At 43.2% G+C, this 26,837-nt stretch overlaps 1 protein-coding gene across 3 annotated transcripts in view; it reads right to left on the reverse strand.

Moving 5' to 3' along the window:
- GALNT14 (polypeptide N-acetylgalactosaminyltransferase 14) overlaps positions 1 to 17,906 on the reverse strand; it is a 596,567-nt gene extending 578,661 nt beyond the window's left edge. The window contains exon 1 of one of the 3 annotated variants that reach the window (XM_033937530.1): positions 17,387 to 17,906. In XM_033937530.1, the coding sequence (XP_033793421.1) occupies positions 17,387 to 17,602 (216 nt within the window). In that variant the 5' untranslated portion in view covers positions 17,603 to 17,906. The remainder of the gene's footprint in view (positions 1 to 17,386) is intronic. The other 2 variants (XM_033937528.1, XM_033937529.1) reach the window with 2 other exon arrangements.
- Between the last annotated feature and the right edge of the window lie 8,931 nt (positions 17,907 to 26,837).

Here is a 26,837-nt window from a genome sequence, read left to right on the forward strand (position 1 = left end):
CCAGTCCCGCCCTAGCTCCACCCTCCCCTGCCTCCCTGCCTGACGCGATTTGAGGAGGCTTTCCAAAACCCGGACAAAGTGCCGGGTTTTGAAAAGCCATCTGGACCCCCCGGACATGTCCTCAAAAGGAGGACATGTCCGGGGAAATCCGGACGTCTGCCAGGATTAATTAGTTGAGGGCCCCTAGGCACACAAGTACACTGGGCCTCCCTGCCCCGCCCCACCCCACCATGCGCCCAGGCAGAAACAGGAAGCTGCGTCAAAGGGAAGCTTTGGGCAAGCACCATCGCTTGCACAATTACAGTTCCCGTTGCCTTTCTTACCCGCGTTGCTTTTTTGTCTTACTTTCCGTCAATGGGGGGGGGGCCGCGTTGCTGAACGGGTGGGGGCCCGCGTTGCCAATCAATGCTGAAGGAGCCCATCGCCGTTTGGAAAAAAACAATGTTGATGCCCTCCTTCATCGGGCCCCCCTGACCATTTCGGGCCCTAGGCACGTGCCTACTTAGCCTATTGGTTAATGCTGCCCTGGGTACACAACAAAGACCAGCCAAATCTCAGTTTTGGCCCAAAATCTTCCCTCACTGATTCATCTCACCTTTTCACTACCTCCCCCCTCCCCCTACAATTCTAGAATGTAAGCCGCTTAGACAAATGTCTTTGATAAGTGGCATATTAAGTCCCTGATAAACTTGGAAACTTGTAATGTGTATAATTCTGCTGACTGCACTTTCCCAAAAGAAGAGAAGGCGAGAGGAAGTGTGCAAACTGGATGAGACAAGAGAAGAAAGAGTTGGGGAAGGGGAGTGGGCAATGCAAAGGAGAAACAAAACTGGAGAGAGAGATGAAGGAAATGCAGAGATAAACAAAGGAAAATGGAAAAGGAGTTTAGAGAAGACAGACCAGAGGAAAGCAGAGAAAGTTTCAAGTTTCAAATTTGATATACCGCCTATCATACTTCTAAGCAGTTTTACATTATAAAATATTTTTTTAAAAAGGGTGACAAACATAAAGCTAATAGGACTAACTGGGACAAAAGGGTTGGAGGTAGGAAACCCATCATAAAACAGTAAAGCAAACAAGAAGTGGCAATACAAAGAAGCAAGATGGCCGCAGTACAGTGAGGACGCTCACTATCTGCTCTCCTGCTAGAAGCATTTCATTTTGAAAGTCGGGTTAATTTTACAACTCGATATGCCTAAGAGAAGGGGAAGAGCGGCTGCCACAGCCCGGCAGGCTGAACTTACCCCCGGAAGACAGGCGATGATCTCGAGCTTCTTTGCTTCTTCACCTTGGTGCGAACCGGCTGTGCCGAGGCAAAGGAAAGTCTCGGCTATCGGGAGTGATATTTCACTCAGCCCCGCAGGACCCGAGCCTCCCCAACAGCCGCGAGAGCAGGGAACTACGGCGGCTCTGAAGGGACAGGAAGGATCCTCCCCGAGAGAGCTGGAGGACTTACCGGTATCCCCAGCTTCCTGGGCAGAGATTTCATCGTTGGAGAAGGCAAAGTTGGCATCAGAGGTTGGTGGACAAGTTCCATCGGTCCCCCCACTGGTAAGGCCAACTGAGTTCACTCTGGAATCCATCTGGACTGCTTTAGACTCCTTATACAAATTATGTGCAAGAACTCTTCCTTTGGTAAATGCACAAAATGTAAGGATTGAATCTATGCAGGAGGAAATAAAATCTCAGGGGGTCCAAGGTATTCAATCAACACAGATTACTTTAATGAAGGACAAATTGCTATTAGTAAGGAAAGTAGAGAACTTGGAAAATTATACTAAAATGTTGAACTTGAGATTACTTAACTTTCCTAAAACTTTAGCAATGACGCCTAAAGACTCATTTTATAAATTTCTGAAAGAGTTATTTAAATACCCTGAGAATGGTTTTCCTCCATTACACAAAGCTTATTTCCTTCCAGCTTCAAAGAAGGCTTCTAAAACTGAGGCTTCAACTAATTTAAGTCCTATGGATGTTACGAAAATCTTGGAAACCTCAGAGGATGAAGTCATTTTATATTCTACACTCTTGGTGACATTTGTCTTTCAGCAAGATAAAGAGGCACTTCTTAGGCTGTTCTTTAGGCTTAAAGAGGTGACCTTTATGGACTCTAAGATTTCTGTTTCCGGATGTATCTAAATTAACTCAATCCCGAAGGAAAGAGTTCCTGGAAATGAGACAATATGTACTATCTTTGGGGGCTAAGTTTCAACTTAGATATCCTTGTAAATGTTTGATCTTGTTGGATCAACATTCATATATTTTCTTTGATCCCCCGCAGTTACGATTTTTTCTTGAGGCTAAAGGAGTAATCTTGTCCAGGGCTCCCACAGTGGAATAAGGTCTAGTTTTCATTTATTTGAAGAAGTAACACTGCATTCATTATGGTTTTTCAAATTTCTGTGTAATATAAGGCCCTACCAATGTGAATTGCTTTTCCAATAATGTGGACTTTCATTTGAGAGATGATTGATATTGTAATGGAATTTGTTTAGTTTTTTTTCTTCTTCTTTTTAATTAATATGTTAAATCTCTCTTTCCTATATACATACTGTATGAATGTATATTTATAAAAATTTAAATAAAAAAAAAAAAAAGAAGAAGTGGCAATACAAGAGAAGGGGGAATCTCATCTGAGAGCCACAGCGAGGAAAACGCGTAATGATTGGACGGAAAAGATTTTAAAGATTAAAGGCATCTTTGAAGACGAATGTTTTAAGTTTTCCTTTAAATTGTTCTATAAAATGACAGTGTGCTTAAGGAAAATTTTTTTTAAATGAACAGAAGCTTAACATTCCCGCAGGGAGATCCCTCTGATGAGCACGGCACATAAACACTCACACAGCCATTTCCTCCTGCAGCTATGGAACCAGCTACCCACACATATAAGGTCACTAGACTCACTAATGTCCTTCCGTAGAGTAATACAGACCTTCCTCTTCCAACAATAGGGCCTCAACTGAACAGCTTCCTCAATTTACTCTCCAATTACTCTTTACTATGACTAGGCTGGACTCTCGAATAATTCTGTAATTATCTAAATGTAACCTAATGTAACCTAACTGTTGTCATGACCATTCTGTTTTTAAATTGATTGCGAATGTTAAATTGTAACCCGTTCTGAGCTTCTGGGAAAACAGGATAAAAATCTAAATAAATAAATAAATGATTTTCAGAACATTTCATTACTTATTTTTGTAATTGCATAAAGTTTAAACTTATACATGTAGAACTGACAGCTGGCAACACTCTGCACCTCTTAACAATCTGTCCCACAAGTTGCAGAGGGGGGGAGGAGGAATGGCAAAGGTGTTCTGGAGTACTTCCCTCCCCCTCCCCCTCAAGGTCCTGGATGCATCTACATTGCAAACAAGCCTAGCTGAGGGGTCTAATGCTATCGTACCCCAACAGTACCAGTCCACAGCAAGAGTCAGAAATTGTCACAGTACAGTGTTGCTAGCCTGCAGAGTGGTCAAGAATACTGACAGGGGAAGATCTGGCCTGTGCAATTCATTACAGCACTAGATGCAATCCCTCTTAAAGCTTCATTGAGAGTAAGAGATCCTCGAGTGGAAAAAAAATTGCCAACACACACCTGAGCATCATTAATGACCAAGGCAGCCCAAGCAGTGAGCGACTACCATATATACTAGAATATAAACCAAGATTTGGGGGCCCAAAAATGGGGGCCTTGGTTTATATTTGAGCCTCTTTTTTAACTCCCCTCCCCACCCAATGACCAATGCTGCTATTTTCCATCCCACCCCCGAAGTCTGGCACTGCTACCCTCTATCCCTTCCGATGACTGGCAGCACTGTCTCCCCCCTCCAATGATCGCCACTGCCGTCTCCCCCCTCCGATGACCGGCACGTCTATCCCCCCTGATGACTGGCATTGCTATCTTCCTCCTCCTCACCCCAATGACTGGCACTCCTATTCTCCACTACTCGCTTTTCCTGCCAGAGACTGACATCGCACTTACAGTTCCAGGACTCAGGAAGCCGACGCTGATGCTCTGTGCTGGTAAAGGGCCTTGAGCTTCTGCGTTTGCTCAAGGCTTGCTGGACTCCAAGAATCCCGAAGAGGGTGGGAGCCAGCAGGCCTTGAGCACACGCAGATGCTCAAGACCCTTCACCAGCACAGAGGATCAGCGTTGGCTTCCTGAGTCCCAGAACTGTGTGATATCGGTTTGGGGCAGGGGGCAGCAGGTAGTGAAGGACAAAAGTGCCTAAGTCACTGTTCTTCGATTTTCCAGCACTGCCGTGGCCTCCTCTGTACTGTTCTTTTGCTGCAGTCAACCCCCCCCCCTTTGAATCAACTTCCTGTTTCCACTTGGGCAGACTGCAGCACCAAAGGAACGGTGAAGAGGAGGCCACGGGCAGTGCAAGAGAATTGCTCTTACACCTGCGATCTCCTTGTAGTTTTTGTAGTGATGGGTGCTTCAGAACTGGGTGAGGAGAGCATTTGGTAGAACCGGGGGGTGGGGAGGGAGGGAGAAAGAAGAGAGAGATGCTGAATGGGAGGGGCAGAGGAGAGGAAGGAGATGGTGGCACATGGATGGAGGTACGGGGAAGAGAGAGGAGATGGTGCACGTAGATGGAGGGAAGAAAAAGAGAGGGAAGAGATGGTGCACATAGATGGAGGAGAGGGGAAGAGCTAGAAAGATAGATTTGAGATGGAGGCAGAAAAATAGAAGAACAATGAATATTAAAATCAGTGCCAAAGATGGATGTAGTGCAAGAGGTGAAGAAGGAGAGGAAAGAAACAGCACCTGCATAAAGAGGCCTTGGAAACAAAGCTAAGAGCAAAGAGTGAGCAAGATGATCAGATAAATAAAATCACCAGATAACAAAGGTAGGAAAAATGTTCCCAATTTTAGTGAGTCTGCATTAGTTGCCTATCGATTTTAAAGTACAGTACTCTGTTTTATTTATAAGATGTTATTTAGAAAAAAATTTTAAATTGACAAATTATTTTTGGTTTCTTAATATAGTTTTATTGTGCAAAATGCAATTTTAGTTCTACTATATTTTTTATATTGCTATCTCTTTTCTATCACCAAAATATTACTAAGGGAGATGTATAAGTTTAAATTTTATGCAATTATAAGAATTTATGAGCTCAGATCATAGGACCTCCTATGATCAAATACCAGGAAAGAGACAAACTACACCGCTTTAGGAAAAACCTAAAGACCCACCTCTGACATTTAACTATTTCAGCTTCTGTATTGCACCCCCTACTTCTAGCCCCTCCCCTCACTTCTTCCATGTTCACACCCCTCCCCCCCCCCGTCTAATTTCCCTCTTCCTCTTTGATCTGTCGCCTTGAGCTTGTTTAGGCTTGTGCGACTCACAAATGGAAGATTAGCTTAGATTAGATTCCAGGTTCGACTCCGCAACCTGTGATCAATTTTTTAATCATGTATGCTCATTCCTCCCACCCTACCTTATAAATTGACTATGTGTGCTATCTGTATTATTAAAACACTAGTCTTTAAGCCCGTTACATTAACGGGTGCTAGAATAGATGTGTCTGTCCGTCTGTCTCTCTCCTTGGCTGCTGTCTGTCTGTCTGTCTTTCTATCTCTCTCTCTCTCCTTGGCTGCTGCCTGTCTTTCTGTCTGTCTCTCTCTCTCACTGGCCACTGTCTGTCTGTCTTTCTATCTCTCTCTCTCTCCTTGGCTGCTGCCTGTCTTTCTGTCTGTCTCTCTCTCTCACTGGCCACTGTCTGTCTGTCTTTCTGTCTCTCTCTCTCGTTGGCCGCTGTCTGTGTGTCTTTCTGTCTCTTTCTCTCTCTCTCTCTCTCTCTCTCGTTTGCCTCTGTCTTTTTGTCTCTCTCTCTCTCCTTGGCTGTTGTCTGTCTTTCTGTCTCTCATTGGCCGCTGTCTGTCTGTCTTTCTGCCTCTCTCTCTCTCTCTCTTTGGCCACTGTCTCTCTCTCTCTCCTTGGCCGCTGTCTGTGCATCTTTCTGTCTCTCGTTGGCCGCTGTACGTCTGCCTTTTGTTCTGTGTGTCTCTCTTTCCTTGTCCGCTGTCTGTTTTTTGATTTTTTTCTTTTGTTTGATTATTGATTAAATTATGAGTGTTTTTCAGTAACTCGCTCAGAAGTGTAGGATGTCAGCAAGTAAGAAATGTTTTAAATAAAATAAATAAATAAAAATCACACAGACGCTTCTCACCACTGAGATGAACGAAGAGATATCAAAGAACAAGTGGACATATGCAGGGCATCAGTGTAGCCATCTACTGATGAATTATGGAGGCATTATTCAACCCTCATATATCACCAGTCACTGGATATCTAAAATAACTATTATAAAGAGAAACAAAACAGATGAAAGAAGAACCCCATTTCAAATCGCCCTTAGGGAGATGAGAATTTTTAACCTCAAAATTTGGCAAGGTCAATGGTATTAAAATATCTCTAGATTTCTATTTCTGGTACTGGCCACAGTAAACTGTTTAACTGAAAAATTATTTAAACTGTGAATTATATGCCAGGGTTTCTTAAGAACCTTCACAATGTCCTCCACTGGTTTATCTTCCATTTTAATAAAGATTGTCTATTGGTTTTGTATTGAAACCTTGCTGCAATATGTGATCTAGGATAACCTCTTGTTTAAAAAACCTACATATCACCCATAATGTGTGATTCATAAAATCAGCATTCTCTGAAGATAAACGTTTCAGTCTTAAAAACTGAAGGTACAGAAAATTCTTGTTAAGTGACTAATGATGATAGCTGTGGGTTTCTGATAAATATTTGTTCCAAATTTACCTTCCCTACGTAAAAGGAGAGCTAGGCACCAAGAGACACGTGTACATGACACCTTTTTTATTGGACTGAGTTCAGATGTAACTACTTTTGACACAATCACAGCTGTATTAAATTGGTCCATTAAAAGGTCTCACCTACAACTTATCTGTTAACTCTTATTTCTACATATTCAAATGGACTAACTCAGCTGTCACTGTACTTTGATCAACAAGTGACAAAAGAGAAACTGCTGCCCAGGAGGGCGTCATACAAATTTCATTTGTGGGTCCAGAGGAGTACCAACATCCCCTTCCCCCAGTGAAATAAGAAACTTGTCTAATATTGGGCTTTTTAGGAAAGCGATAAAAACGGTTATTTCAGAAATATTTTTGATTAAGTAGGGTGGATTTTATGATTATATTTTAAGATGTATTTAACAGTCAATTTTTTTTTAATATTGTATTATCTTTTATTATACCTCACTTGGATGGTGTCAGGTCAAAAGCACGCTGGGACAAAGGCGCGAGCAGACAACTGAGCGCAGCGCGGAGGCGCGCGCCAAAAAAAAAAGACTGTTTTTAGGGGCTACAACGGGGGGTGTGGGGGGGAACCCCCACTTTACTTTATACAGATCGCGCCGCGTTGTGGGGGCGTTGTGGGGTTGTAACCCCCCACATTTTAGTGAAAACTTAACTTTTTCCCTGTTTTTAGAGAAAAAGTTACGGTTTCACTAAAATGTGGGGGGTTACAATCCTCCAAACCCCCCACAATGCCGCCGCAATCTGTATTAAGTAAAGTGGGGGGGCTCCCCAACAAAAACCCCCGTCGCAGCCCCTAAAAAAAGTCTTTTTCTTCGGCGCGTGCCTCCATCTTGCGCTCAGTTGTCGGCGCGCGCCTTTGTTTTCCGCGTTACTGTCTATGAACCCACTTGGATCTTTGTGGTTAAGTGGGATATAAATATGGAAATTAAATTAAATCTTCCCCATGACCTCAACTTTCCAGAAATCCCAATTTTGTACTTCATTTCATTTTCTCCCTGAACTATGCACTTTGGGCTCGATTCCAATATATGGCACATATAAAAAATTGGTGCTGGTTAGCATCATTCTTTTATAGAATCGCGCTAAGCACCAGTGCGTCACTTAACTTTTAGGCGCAACCATTTAGGACAGCTGAAACCAGGCCTAAATGCGTGCGCTTAAACTTGTGCGCGTATTAGACATATTCTATAACAATCCACCTAACTTTTAGGAATGCTCACAATCTGCCTCTGGCCACGCCCCCTTTTCAAATTTGTACGCTGCAAGTGGCACATACTTTTTGTAGAATCGCGCTTTCCAAGTTCTGTGCGCAACTTTTAATTCGTGCCAATTAGCACAAATTACGATGTGTTAATTTCCAGTTATCGGCACCAATTAGGCAGATTCGTTAAATTGTGCGCACAAATTGGCTGCGCACACAACTTAAAGCACCATATACAGAATCTGGAAGTTTCGGTATAAGGCATAGATATGATTACCATCAGCAAAAGCCCATCTCTAGATATTGGGAATGAAAGTTTGGATAGTAATTGTCAAACCTTGCAGCACTGGCTTACTGACAGAGAACTGGTAACCCTAGATAGTAGGTGGGAGATAAGTTTTTAAAACAGATAAACAGAATCAAATCAATATTCAAAACTATTTCCCTTAGCGCATGCTATAATCATACAGATATTAAATCAATTCAAACCACAAAGCTACTTTCCTTGGTAAATGATATGTGCATACAGAAATAATACAACCCACTATTTCTTCTACAAGACTTAAAGTATTTCCCCAGCAAACCAATATTCACAAGCATAGGAGCCAACTTTTCAAAATGATTAGGAGAACAGAAATTTTCTCTCCCTGAACACAGTCAAGGAATTGGTTCAATAACGGGGGTGCTCAAGCGCCCACAGTACACAGAGCTGGCTCCTATGTTCACAAGTCCTACTCACACACAGCAGATCTAGCACTCCCTCAAAACAGCAGTGCATGCACTGCCCCACCATAGAACAGATACAGCCCAAGCAGTAGCTGTGCAAGCCTCCCTCCCAGCTGTGCATGACCTTTACACTAGTAGGCCTAGAAAGGGGCTAATTAGTGCAAATTAAGACGGCAGTTTTACCGATGTGAAGATGGGGAACTATGCATGGAAGATGACCACCAGTTCATATCTGACAGTTACAGACCATAGTTTAATAATAACTGCTTCATCAATGCAAACCTGAATCAGATTTGAATTGCAACGTTTGGGATTACCCGCACCAAGTTACTGAATCACCAAATTTTCCAATTAACCCCTCATTGACTAATAGGTCATTCAAATTTCAGCGCCTTTTGCACACTTAAGTTTATAAAACACTGCCAACCGCGGACTGTGGACATTCATGCAATTTGGACATCTGAATACTGGTTTTCAGACATTCAAAACAGAAACAGAGCTTCCAAAATAACCACCGCAATCTTGTTAAAATGTGGAAAAGGCAACCAATGGGCTGTTGAAAACATGCTACTATAGATACTCAAAAAAAAAATGAAAACACACGGTCTGCAAATACTTTCACCCTATTTGGCTTTAGTATTTACTTTTCTTATCTTTGCACACCCATCGGCTGGCCATAAGTCATTTTCCTTTGGATAGTAACAGAAGATCAATCATAGAAAACTGCATTTAAGCTAGGATATAAACATCTACATTTGTGCAAAATACCATTTAAGAACCAGTGAGAATGTTCCCAGAATTCCATGGATAAAGCACTGAAGGTTCAACCAAAGTTAAAAGAAAGAATCGGGCATCTGCAATGGGATGCTATTAGGTTAGATTTTACAGCAAGATGAAACAGGCAAAGCTGAACAGTTTTGCTATTGCTAACACTCACTGTTTCAACATTTTATGGAAGAAATGGCAAGAATGGACTAGCACTACTAAATTTTTTTTATTTATTTTTTAATTATTCAGTCTGCAGTTAGAATGTGGGGAGTGTGTGGTGCAGTGGTTAGAACTACAGTCTCAGCACCCTGAGGTTGTGGGTTCAAATCCCATGTGACCTTGGGCAAGTCATTTAATACCCCAATGCCCCAGGTACATTAGATAGAGTGTGAGCCCACCAGGACAGATAGGGAAAAATGCTTGAGTACCTGAATGTAAACCACTTAGGGCTCCTTTTACAAAGGTGCATTAGGGCTGGCGTTAGTTCTAGAAGCATAGCGCGGGTTTAGCACGCGCTAAAATCCTGCGTGCGCTAAAAACGCTAGCGCACCTTAGTAAAAGGAGCCCTTAGACTATAAGTGGTATATAAATATCAGGAACTCTGCTTTTCCACTCCAGCTGTATTTCAGAAGTGAGACGCTGGTGCTGCATGTTCCCAAGAACTGATCCTTATTAAATCTCAGGTTTCCTAAAAGTGGAGCTGCATGCACACATCTGCAAGGAGAGAGGCTCAATTACTGCCATTTGAATACCTTTACTGCTGAATCCCACTGGCAAAATGAAGGTCAGGCAAAGAAATTTAAGCAGTGCCATCAATGTTGCCTAATGTAAGTTAAGCACATCTTAAATCTTACATAGTGAATGGATCAGGTTCTATGCAAATTTACATTCATCTTCTCACTTGACCCAGGTCAACATGAATCCGTTATCTAGTCCTGGTTTTGTCCTGTTCCATGCAAGGGGCTTTGCCAGGGAGCAAGCACTGACTTGGCTCCTTTGGGAACGATTGCAGCCCTCCTTCCTACTTGATGCAACAGCTCCCCTAACCCTACCCTGCTGAAGCATGCCAATGCCAGAACCTAATTTAAGAAAGTGCAAAAGAAGGTCATGTAACTTAAAAAAAAACAATAAGGGCCCTTTTACTAAAGGGCATTAAGCCCCTAAGGTGCAATTAGAGCATGCAAACCAGCTACCGCAGAAATGAATTAATGTTATGCACTAACCTGCACACTGCCAATTTTTCACAAATATTTTTCAGAGGGGACATATCAGGGACAGAGAGAGTAGGCATTCCTGCATTATCCAGCTATTGTATTATGATTAATGTATGCTAACTGGATAACAGAGTTAACGCGGGAGTATTTAGCGCCTCCAAAATAGGAGATGGTAAGTGCTCCGTTGTTAATTTTTTGCAGGTACCATATGCTAATCCAGGGGTGTCAAAGTCCCTCCTCAAGGGCCGCAATCCAATCGGGTTTTCAGGATTTCCCCAAAGAATATGCATGAGATCTATTTGCATGCACTGCTTTCATTGTATGCTAATAGATCTCATGCATATTCATTGGGGAAATCCTAAAAAAAACCGACTGGATTGCGGCCCTCGAGGAGGGACTTTGACACCCCTGTGCTAATGGGAACATTAGTGCACAACCTGAAAATAAGAAAAAAGAAAAAGCCCTAAAAAGTGCCACACTAAATCTAAGTTTAGCACATAGGAAAGTCCTGCATTAAAATGCATTATTATTTTTAGCATTTATATACCACTTATAGTCTTAAGTGATTTACATTCCGGCTCAAGCAATTTTCCCTATCTGTCCTGGTAGGCTCACATCTGAGACAATGGAAGAATAAGTGACTTGCCCAGGGTCACAAGGAGCAGTGTGGGATTTGAACCTACAAAAGAGTGCTAAAGCTGCATCAGAGGAAAAGCTTCTGCCCACAGACGCACATGACTTCAGGCAGGCTCCGGCAGCTTGAACAAGTTATTCTGTAAAGTTAAAACGCGCTTGAAGGTAAGGGGGGAGAGAGATGCTCGGACCGTGTGAGGGGTGCTGAAGGGCGGTGGAGAGGAACAGACGCTGAAAGGGGGTGGAGAGGAACAGACGCTGAAAGGAAATGGGGAAGACAGAGTGGGGAGAACACACTGAAAGGGAAGAAGACAGAGATGCCAGACTATGGGGGGAGCAGAGGGAAGAAGATGGGTGCCAGACCAATTGGGGGTGGGGGAGAGATGGAAGGGAGAGAAGATACAGAGAGAAGGCAGACAGTGGATGGAAAGAATTGAATAAGGAGATGAGGAAAGCAGAAAACAGAGAACAAAGGTAGAAAAAAAAATTTCTATTTATTTTCTTTTTTTTTGCTTTAGGATAAAATAGTATATTAGTTGTGTTGATAAAAATTTCTAAACAAAGCCCTGCCAGCTGAACATCTCTTTCTCTAGTTCAGCAACCAGAAAACTTTGATTTATAAGGAAGGAATATTACAGTACTGAGGCTTGTATGGATGCTGCGGGGATGGGGACAGGGGGGTGACAGGGACAGTGGTCACAGGGACAGGGCGATGATGTGGACAAATTTATTTTCCCCGCGTCATTCTCTAATGCAAATGTCAGCTTTCAACTACTATAAGTCATGTAAATCTTGTAAAGCCAATTTTTTTAAAGGGTTTGCGGTGATCCAGGAAACTACAGAAAGGTAATCCTGACATCTCTTTCTTGGAACTCCTCTAAACCCAATTCCGCCAGATCCACCCAAAACCTGAAACTTTCCTTTCCCTCTCTAAAATGCGTTTCACTTGTAGGAAAACTAGGTTCTTCCCTCCCTTTCAGAATCACTCAACTCTGGACCAACCTTACCTCCCCTCTTAGGAATCTGAACTCCCTCCAACTCTTCCGTAAACATCTGAAAACCTGGTTATTCTCAAAAATGTAACTCCTCCTCCCTCTCTGGTTATTCTAGTCCTCTAAATTTTCTCTTCATTTTGCCTCTTCCCTCCACTGGAGTTCCTTTCTACCCTAACTCTTGTTAACCATGTCGAGCTTTACGAATGTAGAGATGATGCGGTATACAAACCTAAGGTTTAGATTAGATTAGATCGTTACAAGGCAAAATGTTAGAAACTCTTATACAGAACAAATTTACTGAACACATAGACAAACACAGTTTAACAGGACAAAGTCAACATGGATTGTCTCACAAATTTACCACATTTGAAAGTGTGAACACACATGTAGATAAAGGTAAGCCAACTGATGTAGTACACCTAGATTTTCAGAAAGCTAAGAGAATGACACAGGGACAGAATTCATCCCCCCGTGCCCGTCCCCGCAGATAACCGGTGGAAACTATCCCGTGTCATTCTTTAGTGTCTATCTCAACCTCAGTCCTTTTTTTTTTTTTTTTTATAAATCTTTATTCATTTTAAAACTTACAATAAGTGTGACAGTAAGTTAAAACATTTGAACATTAAATATATCACTTAATACTCAGCAATAATTCCAATCACATAACATTATCACCCTCCCACCCCACCTATTCATTACAAATGTAAAATATAAATACCATATGATAAAATGTTTCCTTATCATTCCTATATATTTAGATGATATACTAAAAATTACCCTCCCCCCTAAATATTGCACTTATAAATTTAAGGGATAAATTGTATCTATTTATTACAGTATTTTGTTAATGGCTCCCACACATCTTGAAATTTCCTTAAATGCCCCTGCTGTATAGCTATTATTCTTTCCATTTTATATATATGACATAACGAGTTCCACCAAAAATTATAATTCAGTCTACTCCAGTTCTTCCAACTACATGTAATTTGTCCTCAGTCCTTCTACACCAGCATTCTTCAATGCAAAGCTTAAGGGTCAATGGCTGTGCTCATTTATACTCTGATTCTTCACTCTCTCCTTAAAGAATTATTATTATTATTATTATTAGGATTTTTATATACCACCTATCAAGGTTATCTAAGCGGTTTTTACAATCAGGTACTCAAGCATTTTCCCTATCTGTCCCAGTGGGCTCACAATCTATCTAACGTACCTGGGGCTATGGAGGACTGAGTGACTTGCCCAGGGTCACAAGGAGCAGCGCGGGGTTTGAACCCACAACCTCAGGGTGCTGAGGCTGTAGATCCAACCACTGTGCCACACACTCCAGACACAGGGATGGTTTCAAAGTTTTGACAAAGTCCTTCAGGAGAGTCTCCTGAGAAAATTAAAAAGCAATGTTCTGTTGTGGACTGAGAACTGGTAAAAAAATAAGAAAAGAAAGCAGAGAGTAGGGTTGGATGTCCAATTCAATAAAGTAAGTTGAATACTAGAAATGGGAACAATGAGTGAGTGATCAAATCTGCAGATGACAAGGAACTATTCGACGTTGTTAAATCACAAGCAGACTGCGTGAAATTGCAGAAGGACCTTGGGAGGCTGGAAGACTATGCATTAAAATGGCAGAATAAATTTGATGTGGACAAGTGCAAAGAGTTGCACATTGGAAAGAATAATCCAAATGATAGCTACATGATGCTAGGTTCAAGATTAAAAGGGAAAGGATCTAGGTGTCATCATAAGCCTTGTATGTTAAAATCTTCTGTTCACTATGAGAAGCAGCCAAAAAAAAAAAAGCAGCGACATCCCTGTTTCCTTCTTGTTACTTCCCTTCCCTCTACCCTTCCTTTTATTTTTATTTATCATTGTAATTAAAACTTCCCTATCCCCCAAAGCCTCTCGTGTCTAATCAGTCATAATTCGTTATAATTATAGGTATACTCTCTTTTTATTTTACCCCACCCAAATCTCAAATAATATCAGACCTTTTTAATTTTTTTACATTGTAAACCGTCCAGATACTTGTGATGGTCGGTATATCAAGCCATGAATAAACTTGAAACTACAGAAGGATAATATAAGACTAAGGACTCCTTTTACTGAGGTGCGCTAGCGTTTTTAGCGCACGCAGGATATTACCGCGCGCTACGCGGCGTTAACGTTTAGTACACGCGGCAATTCAGCGCAGGTCAATGCCCTAACGCAGCTTAGTAAAAGGAGCCCTAAGAATATTATAATGCCTCTGTATCGCTTCACAGGAAGACTGAATCTTCAGTATTGCGTGCAATTCTGGCTGAGACATCTCAAAAAAGATACAGAGTTAGAAAAGGTGCCGGGAAGGGCAACCAAAATGATTGAGGGAATAGAACCACTCTCACCAGAAATGTTTAAAAAGCTAAGGCTCTTCAGCATGAAGAAGAGACAGCTGAGGGGGGGATATGTTAGAGGTCTATAAAATTCTTAATGAAGTGGAACGGGTAAATGTGAATCAATTGTTTACTCTTTCCGAAAGTACAAAGGCTAGGGGGACATTCCATGAAGTTACACGGCAGCACATTTAAAACAAATAGGCGAAAATATGTTTTCACTTAACTTAAGCTCTGTAACTCATTGTTGGAGCAAGTGCTAAAGTTTATTTTTAAAAAATTTGGACATATTCCTGGAGGAAAAGTCCATAAACTAACTGTTAATAAATCAGACCTGGTTGGGGGAGGATGGGCAAGCCCCTGCTTATCCCTATGGATTACCTAGCATATAATCGTGCTACTTTGTGGGACTCTTCCAGGTACTTGTGACCTGGACTGAACACTATTGGAAAAACAGGATAAGGGCTAGATGGAACATTGGTCTGACCCGGTAGAACAACTCTTACATTCTTAAAAACATGAGAATAGCTTTACTGGGTCAGACCGATGGTCCATCTAGCCCAGTATCCCCTTGTCACAAGTACCTGGCAAAAATCTAATTTTTGAATTGGGTAGTCTTTATAATGACCTTTGTTTGAAAAACTCAAATAGTAGCAATATTCCATACAACCAATCCAGGGCAAGCAGTGGCTTCCCCATGTCTGTCTCAACAGCAGACTATGGACATTTCCTCCAGGAATTTGTCCAAACTTTATTTAAAACACAGCTAGGTTAACTGCTCTTACCACATCCTCTTGCAATGAATTCCAGAGCTTAACTATTCTGAGTGGAAAAAAAAAATATTTCCAGCTATTGGTTTTAAAACTATCTCCCTGTAACTTCATCAGTGTCCCCTAGTCTTTGTAATTTTTGACTGAGTAAAAAAAACAAACAAAAAAAAAAACCCCAACAACAAATCGATCCACTTGTACCCATTCTATATCACTCAGGATTTTGTAGACTTCAATCATATCTCCCTTCAGCCATCTCTTTTCCAAACTACAGAGCCCTAACCTCTTTACTCTTGTCATGTTGTTACCTACCAGTATATGAAGTCAACTGGCATCTGTTAAAACGTTTTAATGAGTAAAAGGAATGTATGAAATGAACTGATAAAACCTCCATGAAGAGGGGAGGAGAGAGACAGAGAAACAAGCTCAAAAGGCTTGTAACCATTGATTTCTAATGGTTACAAGCACCACCAGGAGGCAAGTGCAGGCTTTGAGTCCCGGGATTTCCTAATTCCTGATCCCTGTTCTAACTACTAAGCTGCTCCTTCACGCCTTCTATTTTGCTAATGGTCCCTGACATGAATGTCCCCAGCAGGCTTGGGTGGCAGGGTCAAAAGGTTGTATAGTCTGTGATTTTGCTCTGTGCCCTGAAATCAGAACTACTGTATATGCCGGAACAGAACAGGCATTTTAATGATATTCTTGCGTAATTAAGTTGTCAAAATTCAGTGATATGAGTATCGACCTTTTCCCGAAAAGAACCTGAGTTAGCGGAGTGAAATCAATTTCAATTCTTATTGCAAGGCGCCCTGCCTCTTCTGTTTTAAAAAACTTTCCTGGCAAAACCCCTTGGAATGAGCGATTCATTTGAGAAGCTCTAGTAGTCTAAGGGCGTGTGCATTTGGGGAGCCCTGCTGCAAAAACCCGGCCCAACTCCTGCTTCCGGGAGGGGGAGGGGCACGTGCTTCCCGGGCAACTTTCCGCGCCCTTTTTTTTTTTTTTTCCATTGAACTGTACTTCTGGAAAGGGGTGCACGATTTTCTCTTTACGATGGTTTTGGAGGCGGTACATTGGGCACGGCAGCTACTGCAGAGAGTCAACGGGAGGAAGCAAACGGATCAAGCTGCTGAAACCGCTCCGGAGATGTCTGTCTCCTTCTTAGGCTCTTTAGAGTCTCTTTAGGGTGAGCGGCTGTGTTAGCCGAGACGCCGGGCTCAGGGACGCTTGAGACTGTTCGCATAGCCTAGGAGGTTACGGGAAGGGCAGCTGTCTGGGAGGCAAAGATTTTCTGCTTTCGATCAGAGAATGGATCCGATTTACTGGCTTCACTTAAAACAATGGGAATTGGAACCCCTGTTGTTGTTTTTTTTAAAGGTGGAATTCCAGCACAGGCAAAGCAATAAGGTAGTATTTTGCTTAGTGCGACCTTTAGAGGCGCGTGCCGGCTCTCCAGCAGCAGGGTTCCTGTCGAAAGTTATCGGGCTGGCTGCTCTATCTGCCTTCCCAGTCCCCTGGACCGTTGAAGCAGGATCTTTTCCTCCCTATAGCCTTTTGGGGGGGGGGGGGTTGGGTATTTGGCAACACTTCGTGTTCTCCTGCTGTTAACAGGGCATCGCCTACAACCCTCTGCCACACTAGACCGATCCTTTCCAGGGTTCAGGGCAGGGTGACGCAAAAGTCAAGAGAAGTTAAGACCCAAAGCGTCACCTTTTTTTTTTTTAAAAAAAGACCCGCTGTTGACTTTCCGGGAGGGGGAGGGGGTCCGAGACGTGGAATCGGCGTTTTCTGCTCAACCTTTGCCCTAACAGCCCCTCCCCCCACCATCACCACATCCAGCAAGCCCAGCTCCCCCACCCTCAGCAAGCAACCCAAATCCCAGGCAGTGGAAATCGGGAACTAGCCCCAGCGCCTTACCTTGACCACCTGGCCTTCAAAGTCCGAGCCACCGACCTGCAGCAGCTTCCTCCTGCTGCCCCAGAAGGCGAGGAGAGCGGCGACCGAGACTATCCCGAGCAGAGCCAGGGCTAACCTGCGAGGCAGCAGCAGCACCCTCATGGCCAGGAGAGAAGGGAGAAGGAGCTGCCCTGCTCTGTCGCCGATTACCCCCCGGGGGAGGGGGGCAGGAGACATGATCTGAATGCGCGGGATGGCGAGGCGGTGGGGGGGGGGAGTTCTCTCGCATGTGCTGAGCTGCAACTCCAATACCAGCAGAGTCAGAGCCGCCTACCAGGAATCAATCCCGAGTTTGTGCACGTGAGACCGAATCCAACCCCGCCCCCCCCCCCTCGAAGAAAAGAAGGCATGCAGATGGATCCCGTCCAGTACGATTCCACATCAGGCAAAGCGGTGCCGAGCTGCCCCCTTTTGGGAGGGTCGAGCACCCCCTGCTGCACGCCAGTCCTCCTTGCAAGGCGCTTCGGCCCTGCCAGCCCTCGCGCGCCCTGGCATACCTGAAAGCAGGGGAGAGGGGCTGTAATGCCTAGAAGTTATAAGGGACGAGCCGGGAAGACCTAGTCGATTTTTTTTTTTTTTTTTTTAAATTAGCGGGAGCCTCTCCGCTATCTGCTAGGAGGAGGGCTGGCAGAGGGCGTGGGCATTTTTTGAGTTTCTCTAGTGGTTGCACATTGCAGGAGTGAGTGGCAGTTGGCATTGCAGCCTCAAAGGCAGATCGGCATCGTGGGAGATCATCAGCTCATAGAACGGAAGCGCTAAGTATTGTGGCGGGTTAGGAAACTGTGAAAGCCATTCTTATTGCCACCTTTTTGTGAGGAGCAGCAGACCTCGTCCAAGAATACGCCTGAAGTCGACACTAGCACACAAGGATAGGCAGCGGTCTCAAGATACAATCCGGATAATGTTGTGTGTTCCTGCGTACTAGATCAGGGGTCTCAAACTCCCTCCTTGAGGGGCTGCAATCCTGTCGGGGTTTCAGGATTTTCCCAATGAATATGCATGAGATCTATGTGCATGCACTGCTTTCAATGCATAGTCATTGGGGAAATCCTGAAAAACCGACTGGATTGCGGCCCTCAAGGAGGGACTTTGAGAAACCTGTACTATACACTAGACCAGGGGTGTCAAAGTCCCTCCTCGAGGGCCGCAATCCAGTCGGGTTTTCAGGATTTCCCCAATGAATATGCATGAGATCTATTAGCATATCATGAAAGCAGTGCAAGCAAATAGATCTCATGCATATTCGTTGGGGAAATCCTGAAAATCCGACTGGATTGCGGCCCTGGAGGAGGGACTTTGAAACCCCTGCACTAATACTGCATTCTGAAGAGATAAGTACCGGTAAAGTGCAAATTTAGGCTCACCTTTTGCTTCCTCCGCTGACTGTCTGGAACAAATCAAATCGCTTCCCTGTGCTCTCGGAGAAAGGAACTTTCTACATATAATTTTATCTTGCTGCCAGCCAGCGAGGTGACCTGTAAAACGGTGCAGGGTTGTTATCAACTCTCTGTGTCCACAGAACTTCGATTATCCAAGGAGCTCTGACTGTCTCTTAACTTATAGTTGGCAACGTGAACGTGAAAGGCAAAGACTGCACTTTTTTTCCAGACCTTTAAAAATGCATCAGTCACCACAAGGGGGCTCCCAATTCCTTTCAAAATCCCTTCTAACATATACTGAAGTATAGATAGAACTCCCTCTCTTCTAGATAGATACAGTATAGTGAATATATTATTTTACATATGAACAAAGTCTGCAGAATTCTAAAATATTCTGCACAGAATTCTAAATTCTTTGGTTATAACTTTTAATGATTTTGTGCAGAACTCTCCCAGGACTAATGCTCCCTGGATATGTTTGGGTTTCTTTTTTAAAATTCTTACTTTACTGAATCCCTCACATCTGCAGTCTGGCACAATTTTTTCTCTCTGAGTCACTTGTCACAATATTTGTCAGCAGTGCCTTAGTATGGAAGGGGGGGAGAGGGAGTGTAGAAGACAGTGTCTGGAAAGGGATGCGAGCCAGATTCAGAGTTACATTCCATTTTTCATCGGAAGCTTTTCTTGCCAGCTGTGTGTTCATGAATCAGAGGCACTGTACAGGTGCATAAAGAGAAACCTGATGGAATCGTGTGCTTTATAGTCTTCCAAAAATCACAGTAGCTCTTTTGTGACTGTCTTGCTACCACTAAGATGTATCCATTGAAAAAAAAAAAAATCTGCCATCACATTCCTACCATGTTAAAACTCTACAAGATATCACATATCCCACAGGCAAAAAAATTTAAATCAATACATCTTGTACAAATATATAGTAAATGTGTAGAATACCAGAATGAAAGGACCACAGACCTAAATGATCTTTATGTCTCCATCTTCAGTAGGAAGTAAGGCAGGAACGTGAAGCTGCTGGATACCGTGGGATGAGGATGGTAAGATACAGGTCACCACAAGGGGAAGGGGGCACATGGGGTATGGGAATAGGTAAGAAGAGATATACTGGACATCATGGGGCTGGGAATAAGGAAGGAGAAAGATGCTGAATTCTGGACACCAGTAATAGCTGCATTGTCGGACTACCTAAAAAGCTTATTAAGCAAGGGCTAAAGTAATGCACTGGTGCTCCAATTCGATGTTAGAAGTGACTTCGACCTTGTTGACCACACCAATCTATTGATCTGTTTGGATGCTCTGGGTCAAGGAAATGTCTATTCATGGTTCAAAGGATTCTTGGAAACCAGACTCTACCAAGTTAGGTTAAGGACTCGGCTTTCTCATACTTGAAAAAATCCTTGCAGTGTTGTTCCCCAGGGATCTCCACTTTCACCCACATTATTAAATGTCTGCCTTTCATCGCTGGGCTCGTGCTTGAGCAATTTGGATATAGGAGTGTTCAGCAACTACAAAAACTGCACAAAAAACTTAATTCAACAAAAACGTAGCAAACGTCATACAATAGAAGGCCGGTAATCGACAGGCTTGTACGGTTTGTGTTCCATATATGGTGATTTAGTGTAGGATGGACTGGGGAGGGCATCAATAAGAACTCCACTAACTTGGAACATGAAAATGTTACTGGCCAGACTTTACAGTAGATATCCTGTAAACAACGGGATGGTTGGATAGGCTAGAGCAGTGGTCTCAAACTCAAACCCTTTGCAGGGCCACATTTTGGATTTGCAGGTACTTGGAGGGCCGCAGAAAAAATAGTGAAAGTGTTATTAAAGAAATGACAATTTTGCATGAGGTAAAACTGTTTATAGTTTATAAATCAAGGCCTGCATGTTCCCCCCTTCTTTGCAGTGTCCTCCAGCATCCCCCTGGCCGCCCAGTCTTAGTTTCAGCTAATTACCGCAGCCTGCAGGGAGGATCGCCGGTGCTGTAGCGTTCCTTGCATGCTGCCATTGGCCTCCGCAGCACGTTCCCTCTGCCGTGGTCCCGCCTCTCCTCTGATGTCAGGGGCAGGATAGCGGCAGAGGGAACGTGCTGCTGAGGACGACGGCAGCCTGCAAGGATCGCTACTGCACCGGTAATCCTCTCTGTAGGCTGCGGGGGGGGGGGGAGGAAGCCAGAGGACACCGCAAAGAGCAGGCAGCACTAGTACAGACAACACTAGTGCAGGCCGCAAAATAGTACCTGACGGGTATTCTGAAAGAGGTGGGCTATTACTCTGGATTCGAATAGTTCCAGGGACGGAGTTTGATGTACTGACTTAGGCAGTTTGTTCCAGGCATAAGGTGCAGTCTGGAGCTGGCAGTAGAAGAGAAGGGTACAGATAAGAGAGATTTGCCTGATGAACGGAATTCCCGAGGAGGAGACTAAGGAGAGACAAGCTAGATCCTACTTCAGCCAACAACACTTTGCCATCCTTGTCCAATCCATCATCCTCTCCAAACTAGATTACTGCAACGCCATCTACTTAAATCTATCAAACAAAAGTATTCTAAGACTCCAGCTAATCCAGAATACTGCAGCCAAACTGATCTCAAAACGCAAGTCTGACCATGCCTCCCCACTCCTTGCCAAACTTCATTGGCTCCCAATAATCTCCACAATCCATTTCAAATGTTCCTGCCTGGCTTTCAAGATCATTCACGGAATCCTGCTTCCTCTTATCCCACTGTCTTTCAACTCCTCCAGTCCCGACTCCTCCAGAACTGCCCAAAGGCTTAAACTAGCCTTCCTCTCTCCACGCGGCATCCACTATGCAGGCAAACTGGGAAAATCCCTTCTCTTCAAAATCACAGGTCTTTGGAATGACCTCACCACCCCGCTGCGGAACCTGAGCTCCCTTCAGTTATTCCGCAAACAACTGAAAACCTGGCTTTTCAGCAAATTGTAGCTCTATCCTTCCCCCCTTCTACACATAAGTTCATGTAATCCTTTTTCTTCTTCTCTACCCACTATTTTAAGTTCTTGTAAACCGTGTCGAGCTCCATTCTCATGGAGATGATGCGGTATATAAACTTAAGGTTTAGATTAGATTAGATTAGATTAGAGGAGAGATATTGAGGAGCTAAGGAGTGATTACACTTGTAGGTCAATAAGAGGAGTTTGAACTGTATGCGGAAGTAGATGGGGAGCCAGTGAAGTGACCTGAGGAGAGGGGTGATGTGAGCACAGCGACTCTGGTGGAATATGAGCCGTGTCACAGCATTCTGAACTATTGAATGGGAGAGAGATGGTTACGCAGGAAGCCAACGAGAAACAGGTTGTAACAGTCTAGGTGAGTGGCAACGTGCTTTGGATAAAGCGCCTAACATTTACAGAATCGCGCCTACAAAGCTGTGCGCCTAACATTCAATTAGCTTTGATTAACGTCGCTTACATTACATTACATTAGGGATTTCTATTCCGCCATTACCTTGCGGTTCAAGGCGGATTACAAAAGGTTAATTTAAAAACAGAGTTACAATGATTAGCTAGAGAGGTAGGTTGTAGATCTTATAGACATTTAGCTTATGAGGTGTTACGTGCTGATTTAGCCTATTAATTAAGTTAGGTCTCTCCACTGGCGCCAAACTTTAGGTGGACTATACAATATAGAATTTGCCAGTTAGCACATAGCAATCTGGTTGTGGTAACTGATTAGCGCAGACATGTTCACTCTCCACCCCAGACATGCCCGCTCAGCAAAAAATATATATTTTATAGCGAACCAGGAGTGCACACACATTTAAAAATTACCATGGGATGCCTCTGCACCCTGCAGTATGCCATTAAAAGCTATGTTAGTGCTTACCACGGCTTTGTAAAAGGACACCCCCCTTCCCCCCAATTAGGGTTACCAGATTTGTTCATGCAAAAAAGACACATGGCCCTGCCCTGTTCCACCTCCAGCCCTGACACATTCCACCCCAGCTCCACCCCCACACAAACCTCATGTCTTCTTCCCCGAGTCCAGGCCATGTCTGGAAAGCCTTTGAGCATGCACGGATGCGACACAGTGACATCACACACATGCGCGTGTGTGTGTTTGACATCATCGCATCACATCCACCTGTGTTTGGTGGCTCTCCAGACGCAGCCCTGAGCTCCAGGCCTTCAAAACCCCGGACAAACTGCCGTGTTTTGGAAATCCGCCCAGGCACCCAGACAGTCCTCTAAAAAGAGAACTGGTCTGGGTTTTCCCAGACATCTGGTAACCCTACCCCCAATAAAACTACTACTGTACAAGTAAAACAGAACAAGTGGGAGTGCTACATTGCTCAAAACAGAAAACATGAGAGTACTGTACCTCAGTAACACAGCTCTTGACTTTCACGACTGGAAGAAAACATAGGCAAACTAGGCACTGTTCCTGGGGCCAAAAGGTTTAGGGAGGGCCCTCTCCAATGTACTCAAGAATCAGGAGCCTTGGATTGCCAACTCTTTGGATTTTTTTCAGCTTCTACAGTTTTTTAAGTTAGTGTCTGAAAGCTAGAAGGATGGCTAAAGGATCTACGTATTTTTCAGAGTTTAGTCCTCTGTAATTCTCTTAAGGTCCACCCCCCCCCCCTGCCTGCTTACTTCCAGTCTTCCAATGCAGAAACTGTGGTAGGATCCAGCCAGTGGGAAAGCTGCTCTAGTCACAGAAAGGAGGGGCTGAGCTGCAATTGCTGTCAGGAGGGAAGATGTAAGGAAGTGAGATTAAATGGGGTTTGGAGGCAACCAGGGAAACCAGCCAGTGTCTTACAGGTAAGTGGGATGGTTGAGAAACTGATGAAATGTCGTAAACTTGAATAAAAATAGAAGGTATGATGTAAAGAAATCTGATATAGAGTCAAAAGAAATGGAATGGGTGATGATATGTAATAACAATGTTGTAAGAGAAGAAAGATGTTGAGAATCAAGGACATCTGTTTAAAGTAAGGTTTAAAAAAATAATCATAAAAAGACAAAACAATGTTAACTGATTCAGACTAAATGGAATGATAGTATTTAACCTAAAAATCAATCTATGTTCTACTTGTAATAAAAGATGATCAATGTTGTTGCTCTGCCATGAATCTAGGCATTAAAAAAATGGAAACCAATCTGAGCTCCCTTGTAAAAGAGGGGGTGCGTTCTCCAACCAGTGTCCCATAGCCATGGCATGCTCTACCAGTGGTTTCTTCTGGTGTTTTCTTCCGAAAGAGCTTCTGTAAGTCTAGTGTTGAACTGCCCGTGATTTTGCCAATGTATAGCAAATTGCAACGGCAGATCCCCACATAAACAACTTTTTCAGTCTTACAGTTTGAGTAATGTTTAAGCTGGTTGCTCTCTTCAGTATTAAAATGCAAAAATAATTTAGGCCCCCTTTTATCAGGCCGCCTTAGGGGTTGTTTTTTTTTAAATCACCGGCCACTATGGTAAAAGCTCTGAAGCTCATAGGGATTTTATGAGCATCGGAGCTTTTACCGCAGCGGTCTGCGATAAAAAAAAACAACCCTAACGCAGCTTCAGAAAAGGGGGCCTTAGTATGATCCATACCTAAAATATCCCAATGGTAGTTTCTTAACAATGTCTTTGATGGCAAATGGTGCTACTTTGTTTTTCAGATTGGGATATTGAACATTTTTTTATTGCTTTGGATCACATACTGGTGTTTCTTCATGATCTTAATTATATCTGTTGATAGATGATTAAAGAATATACTGCAAGTTAATTTTCATTCCTTTTTTTTTTTTTCTTTCTTTCTTTTTAGGTTTAAGCAGTTCTTCGTGATTCTTACTAGCTGCCATATGGTAACCTGAAGAAATACATTTTGAGGGATAACCTCTTTCCCAAAAATCGGTCCCTAATTATATTTCATTGCTTCTTGAAATCCATTTTGTCAGAACAAATTCTTTTAACTTTCAGAAGCTGTGGTAAATTTTCTTTGAGGGCCCTGTTATGGCAACTGGTGAAATGGAAAAATGTATTAACATCATTTTTTTTCTAGTAAATGCAAAAGTGAAATCTCTCTTCAGCATATCTAATTATAAGGGCCTCTTTTATGAAGCCATTTAGCGTGGGAGGCTGCAGTAACTGACCTGAAGCCCATAGGGATTTAAAGGTCTTCAGGGCTGTTGCCACATGGCAGCCACTAGCGTGGTTTGTAAAGGTGGGGGCAGGTCCTCTTTTACTAATGCATAACGCGGGTTTTAGCGCCAGCAGCAGCGGTAACTGCTCCGACGCTCATAGAAGTCCCATGAGCGTCGGAGCAGTTACCGCCACTGCCAGCGCTAAAACCCGCGTTATGCATTAGTAAAAGAGGGTATAAAGAAGGGATGTTCCTGCTCGTGATACTGTATCTTAAACCTAAGATTGAGGTCTCAAATGTTAAGCCAGTTATGAAAATCTAAAAGGCCTTCTTCACAGCCATGCCAAATCATAAATATATCATATTTATTTATTTAAAAATTTATATACCGCATACAACTATGTGGTTTACGTATCACATACATAAAATCTTATTTCCCTGTGATTTCCACAATACAGTGTCTCCCTCATATCACTGTTCTTTCAAATGATGCTCTTCATATTTTAGTACATATAGATTGGCTACAGATGGTGCCATACTGGTGTCCATGGCTGTACCCTTAACATGTTTCTAGAATGCACCATTGAAAGAGAAAAAAAATTCTCCATTAATGCAATGGCAGCCGCTTCTGCAATGAACTCAACAGGAATACGTGGATAAAGATTGTGATTTTGTAATAGAAACATAATGGCAGATAAAGGCCAAATGGCCCATCCAGTTTGCCCATCTACAGAATCCACTAATGCTTCCCTAATGATCATTATTGCATCAGTTCGGGAAATATTAGTGTAAGAAAGCAAAAAAATAAACCCAAAAAATGTTCCCACAGTCTATGAATTCACTCAGGATGTTAATAACATGACTAGAATCTCTCACATAAGAGGGCATCTAAGGTATTAAGGGGCTCATAATTGAAAAAGAAATACGTCTAAAAACCAGCCTAAATCGGCATTTGGACGATCAGTAAGACAAGTCGTCCAAGTGCCAATAATCAAACCAAGTTTTAGACATATCTGAAAATGACTTAGGCCTTTCCAGTGCTGCTGTATGACCAGAGCTAAAAGGGGTGTTTTAGGAGGAGTGGTGAGGGCGGGATTTGGTTGGGACATGGGCTGATCTAAACTTAGTCGTACTGCAAGTATAACCAAAATTTTAACGAGGCTGCCTGGACAGAACTTGTACGTTGTGACTTAGGCCATGTAAAACCAGGTCTAAGTGCCAAAAAGGTATCCAAAGTGACCAGATAAGCACTGCAGACACAAAGTACAGACTAGAGAATGACACGGTGACAAAATTCATCACCGTTCCCGTCCCCGCGGATAACCGCGGGAAACCATCTTCATGTCATTCTTTAAGGAGAGAGGGAAGAATCAGAGTATGAATGGCCACAACTACTGACCCGCAAGCTTTGCTTTGAAGAATGCTGGTGTAGAAGGTTGAGATAGACACTACAGAATGACAGTCTCTGGTATCCAGAGCAGATATTGTGATGTCATAATGCCTCATTCCACCAGTGCCTAAGAGCCAGTCACATCAGTGATGTCACAATGGCTTCATTATCCTTGGCTCACATAAGAATCAGAGTATGAATGGCCACAACCACTGACCCACAAGCTTTGCTTTGAAGAATGCTGATGTAGAAGGACTGAGGTTGAAATAAACATTAGAAAATGACATGGGATTATTTCCCGCGGTTATCCGCGGGGACAGGAACGGTGATGAATTTTGTCACCGTGTCATTCTCTAGTACAGACCCACACACACTGCTCCAGTGATCACTGACCCCCACAACACCATAAAAATCGAAATAAAAACGTACATACCTGCCTCCAGAACATCAGCACCTGGCATAGCAAAGCCTAGTAGAACAGCACAGAGGTGGCTTTAGTAGTGTTGGGGTGGGTTAGTGAACCATAGAGAGGAGGATCCA

Source organism: Geotrypetes seraphini, chromosome 3 (assembly GCF_902459505.1).
Source record: "Geotrypetes seraphini chromosome 3, aGeoSer1.1, whole genome shotgun sequence".
In the NCBI taxonomy this organism is placed as follows: domain Eukaryota; kingdom Metazoa; phylum Chordata; class Amphibia; order Gymnophiona; family Dermophiidae; genus Geotrypetes; species Geotrypetes seraphini.